At 38.7% G+C, this 7,692-nt stretch overlaps 1 protein-coding gene across 1 annotated transcript; it reads left to right on the top strand.

Moving 5' to 3' along the window:
- Window positions 1–591: 591 nt before the first annotated feature.
- LOC138023256 (zinc finger protein 709-like) lies at window positions 592–1,692 on the top strand. The gene has a single exon (XM_068870274.1). It carries the CDS (start codon window positions 592–594, stop codon window positions 1,690–1,692), a length of 1,101 nt encoding a protein of 366 aa, XP_068726375.1.
- The last annotated feature ends 6,000 nt before the right edge of the window (window positions 1,693–7,692 follow it).

Here is a 7,692-nt window from a genome sequence, read left to right as displayed (position 1 = left end):
CTGTCCTTCTTAAATCGCCAAATTTGGGGACAAACGTCGGACAACTTATAATATATTAACGTATAGTTTGGTGGCCGATTGTACCAGCCACCCCTTACTAAAAAATCCTGGATCCGCCCCTGAAAAGGGCTGTAAACAGTTAATATAGGAAAATGTACACAGCATCAGCAAATAAGTTGATCACAAGACTGAGGAAAAAAAAATGCTGAAGACAACGCTTTGCATTAATGTGAATATTTCCCCATCTTTGTTGGAAATACGATGTACCTACGTACATTCACGCATTTTGTGGTTTTTATCTTGTTTTATTTTTAACTAACTCTTCTGTATCTGTTAACTCTAATTATTTAAGAACTTCTATCTTCTTTTATTAACTCCAATTAAGTTAAGAAGTTTTATTTTCTTCTGGTCATGCGCTTTATAACTTCCTACTCTATGGTACTTACCTTGTTGATTATCTTTATATTAACTTCCTTTAAATCGTTTTTTGTGAGTTAAAAGATGACCAATGACTTGACCTTGACTAAGCCGCGAAAATGAATTCTTCTTTTTTTGTATTTTAGTGCTAAGTGAGATCACAATCTGTTAATGATGTCAAGATCAGTTAAGCACAGGAACTGCCGTATTGTGAACAGGGGTTCTTTACGGAGAAGAAACTGTCTCAACGAAGAACAAAGTCTCATGAGAGATGTAGAAGTCCATACTGGTGTAGAGTGTTTTGGCCAAGAAGGAACATTGGAGACACATGAAAGATTCCAAACTGGAGAGAAGCCTCATAAATGCAAACAATGTGGAAAGTGTTTTAGCGTAGCAGGAAGCTTAAAGAGACATGAAAGAGTCCATACTGGAGAGAAGCCTTATGAATGCAAAAAATGTGGCAGATGTTTGAGTAGAGCAGGAACGTTCAAGGGACACGATAGAGTCCACGCTGGAGAGAAGCCTTATAAATGCAAACAATGTGGAAAGTGTTTTAGCCTGGCAGGAAATTTAAGGACACATGAAAGAGTACATACCGGAGAGAAGCCTTATGAATGCAAAGAATGTGGAAATTGTTTTAGCCAAGCAGGAAAATTAAAGAGACATGAAAGAGTCCATACTGGAGAGAAGCCTTATGAATGCAAAAAATGTGGCAAATGTTTTAGCCCAGCAGAAAATGTGAGGAGACACAAAAGAGTCCATACTGGAGAGAAACCTTATAAATGCAAACAACGTGGAAAGTGTTTTAGCGACGTAGGGAATATAAGGAAACATGAAAGAGTGCATACTGGAGAGAAGCCGTATGCATGCGAACAACGTGGCAAATGTTTTGCCCAAGCAGGAGGTTTAAGGAGACACGAAAGATTCCATATTGGAGAGAAGCCTTATGAATGCAAACAATTTGGAAAGTGTTTTAGCCAGGCAGGAAAATTAAAGAGACATGGAAGAGTCCATACTATTGAGAAGCGTTCTAAACGTAAGCCAATAGGAAAGTCTTTCCTCAACAGAAGAAGTGTCAGGAAACATGAAAAAGCACAAGAAGGTTCTTCAAGTTCAAATCAAGATGAAGGTGAAACTTATCGCCCCTGCACTTTTCAAGATCATAGCTCGAACCAGGGTGTAAAATACAGCTGTTGGCTTTGCCAGGAGGAGTTGAGCAGCGAGGAGCTTCTTCTTCTTCAAAATCATATGACGTTTGAGGAGAAATCAACTTGAACTACAATAGGTACAGTGGTTGAGTGGCTCTCTTGGTTTCAACTCTTTGGCAGTAAGAAAGGAAAGGAAAGGAAAGGAAATTTATTAAGGTGGCTCAAACGAGTTTAAACAATTTGGAGGGTTAGCTTTACCACGATAGTGGCTCTTTGGTTGGAAAGAAGGCCTTTCCTTTGAACTCTTAACAGTTGCAAAGTTTACAGTCTCAAGAGATTATGTTAATGCGTATGTGTATCAGTTCATGATTGAAAAGAACGCATTTTCATGGCGAAGCGAATTCGAAATGTTTTTGTTGATTTCCGGCAGCCATTTTGGTGCACCCTATTGTGCCTCCCTACAAAGCTCATTTAAAAGCCCTCTTAAACGTTTCAGCCAATGATTAAAAAATTGTGTACCACACAAACTTGAGACTTTAAGAAGTTGTTTATGTATTTTTCTTGGCCTTTTTAAAATGAAAACGTTGCCGCTGTTGTTTTTTTAGAATGAAAACGTTGTGTTGCGTGATTGTAAAAACGATGTACGAGTGAATTGATTAAGGCTTGAAAACGGTAACTCTAGCTAGATTACTGGTTATTCTTTTTCATTTGGGCTGCTTATTTATTACAGGCAACTGAATTTAGTATTTGAATAGCAATAGTTGCTATCAAACCTGGAGAAGATTGGGTTACAATATTGGATTGCGTGATATGGTCACGGCTCTCTCCGTGACAAGTAGCAAACAAAATTCATGTTAGTAAGTGTAAATGCAACACAAAATTTCGAGAAAAAGATCGGTTTACATGGCATTTGAATAAAATACAAGAAATACAAGAAATGTGAACCGATATAACGCTTCATTTTGAAGATTCAAAACGTTGCAACTTAAGGTGATCCAGGTTTGCATTCTTTTCATCCAACTTACCACCGTTGGCTATTTGTTTTCACTTACCACCAAGAAGCTTATTTGATCAAAACAAATCAGATCGTCAAGGTTTTTTTTTTTCAAATCAAGCAGTGAGAGAGAAGATAGTACAGTTAGGTCTACATTTCTTCATGAAAGCAAAACAGATAAAAAAGTCTACCAAAAAATTTTGTTGGCTGAAAATTTGTTTATTCTGTGGGAAATAATTGACATTCATATTTCCTTGCATCAGCGATGACACCAAACCGACTAAAAAACGCAAACAAACAGAAAACGGTCACGACCAATGGCCGTTCAAAGCTACTAAGGTTATTGACCTGACCTTTTCACTCAGGATGACTTCGATAACTTGTTTGCATTTGGGGCACAGCATCTTGTGTTAAATTCATTTTGTCTGTATGGCCTGGGGAGCCGACGGCCTGGGAAGCTGTGATATATTTGTATGAACGGGTAGCACTTAAAGCCGGAAACCAGAAACCAGAAATCTCCACAATTCGGGAGATGTAAAACATCTTATCCACACTGGATAAATGACTATCCACTGGATAACTCAGTAGACCAAGTTGGATATATTAAAATTCCGTCCTAAACAAAAGGCATCATCTCAAGGCTGTTGGGAATAAATACTACGAAAACCACCGATCTGTGGAATGGGCCATAATAAACGAGTCACTGATCCGCCCACTTTCCTCAAACATTTTGATGAAATTTCTTTCCCAAGGAGGTTTTCCGAAACGACCGTAGTAATGGAAAAATACTACGTTTTCATAATTTAATTTTGTTTTCTTTGGCAATCGCAGAAAAACTTCCCACAAAGGAACCCGTGGTGAAGGCTCCCCCTTTTCCGCGTGCGCTCGGTTCTGTCATGGCGTCGAACACAATACCTCTCAATAATTTGAACTATTTACAAGCGAAAGTGGGCAAGGCAGGGACACGTTAATTCCCGCCCATTCCACAGATTGGTGGTTTTTCGTAGTATAAGGATTCGTAGCAGCTTACTCCCCAGAGCCTCGAGATGATGTCTTTTGTTTTGGACTGAATATTTCAATATATCAAAATTGGGCTATCCGCTGGATAGCCTGGCTTCTTGTGCATCTTTATTATCATCAATTATTCTAAGTGGAAAGCCCCGTATCAAAGGAGACATCAAGTAAACTAATGATCATAAGCGACATTCGTTTATTGTACATAGTCAAGTTTACGTAAAAGTAATAAGTTTTTATTAAATAAACAAAGTTTTGTTTTACCCTTTGATTATGTTCTACCGAAGCCTCCACAAGGGGCTATGTCACGTTATTTTACGGTGTTTAGGGGAAATCTTTATTAATCACGAGTTTAAAACTCGAAAATGGTAATTTGGAATTCCTTTAGTGATAAAATTATCGTTACATCACACCCATGATTGTGAGCAAAAGCGACCTTTATCCAGATGATTTGCCATAAAACTTGAAAAACTTGAAACTTGAAAAACGTCGGGGAGACTTTTTCAGTCTAAGATTACTCAAATGCAGTCCGTTTCAGTGTTTCGTTCCTTTTTTTGTATTTCTTTAATGTTGTTTCAACTGTTTTAAGTGGTTATTGCAATGCTTTCGTATTGGTAAGCACCATGAACACGGGCTATTGCCACTTCGAATTTATGCGCAGTCGTAGTGGAGGTCCATTTTTGTAACCGTTGACAACCGCTGCTGTTTCAAATTTCTGAGCGTGCGCAGACCAGCCGGAAGTCCCTGATTTGCGGACTTCCTGCCTTGGAAGAGGCCAGAGTCCGTGTTCTTGGTGCTGACCGAAAGAAAAGTGGACTTTAGGGAATTACATTGTTCTAAAGCCCACGGTATGTTCAAACTGCGATAACACGGCGAAAAGACTTTCTATCCCAAGCCCCCCGTTGTCGACCTTAAAGCGCAATATTCATCTGCCTTTCGGCAGAATCTCCAAAAAGTGCTCGTTTCCCCTTTTCAATGCTAGTGGGACGTCTAGAAAGAACTTAACTTCGATAAAAAAATGTCGCTTTTTCATATTACTGTATGCTCTTCCCGACTCAACAGCTTCAGTCGCGCTGGGTCACTCACGCAACACATTCTCCAGGGGCCTTGTTACTTGAAAAGAGGCATTTTTGTACCCAAAAAGCCAGGTGAAAAAACAAGGAAAATAAATTAAACAGGTTTTAATTTTCCTTTATTGTAATTTGGACTGCCATCATTTTCAAGTCTTTATATCCACTGAGAAGAACAAGGTCAGATCCATTTTATAGTTTACATTTTCTCAGAGTTAAACACTTAAGTGTTCGGATTTTGGCAGAGTGTACAAAGAGTGGGTAAAGTTGTTGTAGTTCTCGCGAAGTGTTTCAGGTCTCCGGTTTTCGGTTTCCGGATTCTGGATTCGGGATTTGGGATTCCAGCTTTAGTGCTGCCCTCAGTGGAAACAATTGTAAGCACCGACTGGAATAGCACTCACTGATGTTGAATGATTTCTATTCATCAAACCCATTTGTTTAAGGAGTAAATGCCAAAACGTAACATCATCTTTAATCCCAAATCACCATTCCGATATATTTATAAAATATCTTTTGGTAAAATGACATTATACCTACATCTCTGAAATGCCAACAACCGCCAATAACTTGCATGCCAATTTATGTAAATTATAATTTATAAGTCTCTCTTATACTACTTTGTAATTACCCGTTTCAGTTAATAACAACTTTTAAAATAAGTACTTTTCACGCAAACCCCATGCTTGACTGTTTCAACTTCTTCAATTTTCAAGGCGCAGTGTTACCTTTGAAACACGTACAAGAAAAAAAACCCCTATGATATTGCAACGTGAAAGTGGCTGCTAACACGGTAATTATAACGGAAATGCTGTGCAAATTCTTTGCTACCAACTGCATCCATACAGAAGCAATGATATTTGCAAAATCATTACTTCCTATCTAAGAACAAAGTGACGATTATAGCAGCATTTTCAGGTCGTTGGCGAACTGAAACGTTGGCGAAACGACCGGTTACCCTGCAAAGTTATCGTTTCATTGCTGAAAATTAATACTATGTATACATCTGTGTAATAATGATTAAAAGACAATTTCAACCATTAACCTCGATGACAAATTGACTGAACGAATAAAAACGAGTGCGTACTAATAGTAACACTCACCTCATTAATGCTTTCGTACTACAACGTCGCCAGACAACACGATCTTAAACAAACGGAATAACAATACGGGTCAGTCTACTATGGTAATTCAACTTCACGACGAATTGCAAAATTATAACAAATAGCGTCAATTCATTTTTTTCCGAATGATGCACGAAACGGCTCATGCCACTTTGACCACCGAATCGATTTGTTTTCAAAATCGCCACAAATGTGAAAACATACACACATTTATTTGCAGAATTTTACAACAGTCTCAGCAGCAGTCAGTTCCCATTGGATGCCAGTAATACTTAAATCGTATTGGGAGCTGCTGGAGTTAGTCGTTGCACGCTTTCCTTTCAAATCTTTCCTCGTCTGTTTTAGACGTCCTTTTTGAACTTTCATTCCTATTCGCTCCGGTGCATTAGTTTCTTTGTTGGCTGCCTTAGTTCGAACCACACGTAACACACGCTAAACCGAGGCACTCTTGCGATTAGCTAATAATTCGGACCTACAATAAACTTCATTGAAACACCGTCTTTACATTGGATCGATGTGTGCGTGCTTTCATTGAACTCCCCTTCTCACAACAGCTATCTTTACGTCATCAAAAAAAAGCAACTCTAACAGAGTATATGGGAAATCTCTTTGCATCAAAACCGATGTTCTTCAGCTCAAATTGATTGTACTTCACTGCTCATCCATGCCGTAGGAGTCAAATGGTGACTATCAGAAGACCTCCAAAATGGTGACTATCAAAAGGCGTCCAATTTTTAAATAAGCGCCGCCCTGAAATAAGCGCCGCACTTGAGGCCGGGCGTAAAAAATAAAAAAGCGCTTCCTCTTCTTTCTCTGAAGTCCGCTGGTCAGAATAGCATTCCTTGATTGCAGAGATTGCAGAGACATTTGCAGAGTCGATTGCAGATTGATTGCAAAGAAGAGTTTGTAAGCGAAAAGTATTTGATTTATGAAATGCTGTCTTTGTTCAGACCGCTAAAAACTTGTCGATTATAGCATAGCCATCAATTTGTTGGCTCTTGTCATCATAACTAGCGATGAGTAAAACTCATTCCGTCCGTATTTGCTCTGTTCTACGCGCATATATTTTGCAAGTTGCATAGTATTTCCCAAACCTCGCAGGCCTAGGGGCGAGGAAAAATACCAGCCACGAGCAAAATTTCCCACGAGTATTTTATGTTAAACCATCGAATAAGAGATTTATTATTCCACTTCAAAAAAGGTGTTATTTTGATTCAATTTTATTTGGTAAATGTGCTTTTTTTAAAATAATGCATCACCTGTTCTTCAGGGCGCGAAAGAACGATGTAAACAGCACAAAGAGGGCGCCAACTGTTCTTTATTTGATTGGATAAACAAAATGCCGAGTGACAAGCGTTTACAAGCCAAATTTTTAGGCTTTGGATCGTGTTGAAAACAATTTCTTGCATTGAAAAACCCCGTTTCCGGAAAAACCGAGACACTACAGTGCATTAGAATGCATTACTGTCTCACATTTTGCGCGTTCTTTTGACCAAGTATGGTAAAATGGCGTTATAGTGGAATAATAATGTGTCATATTTAAAAATTATTCCATGAGCTCGCGTTGGACACGAGATGGTAAATAGCCAACAAGGCGCGTTGTGCCCAGTTGGCTATTACCAATCTCGTATCCAACAAGGGCGAATGGAATAACTAAATTTTTACTTAAGTTTAAGAAATGATCGGAAAGTGATGTGATTTGCGGGCGCCAAAAATCTTATGCTGACCGACGTTTGCCGTATTCATTTCCATATAAGGTCAAACGCAGGTATAATGGCTGATAACCGAGATCCAATGAACCAATGAGAAATCTAGAATTGCATTATCCGGGGTTAAGAATTTAATAAAGGCTTATATACTAGTAGTAATCTAGGATTATTAAAGTGCGTTCGACAATCGCTTTCGAAGCGTAGCAGATGGGTAGGAAA

The sequence above is a fragment of the Montipora capricornis genome, chromosome 11 (assembly GCF_036669925.1).
Source record: "Montipora capricornis isolate CH-2021 chromosome 11, ASM3666992v2, whole genome shotgun sequence".
NCBI lineage: Eukaryota > Metazoa > Cnidaria > Anthozoa > Scleractinia > Acroporidae > Montipora > Montipora capricornis.
The sequence above is the reverse complement of the archived record's forward strand: the minus strand, read 5'-3'. Positions and strand labels throughout refer to the sequence as shown.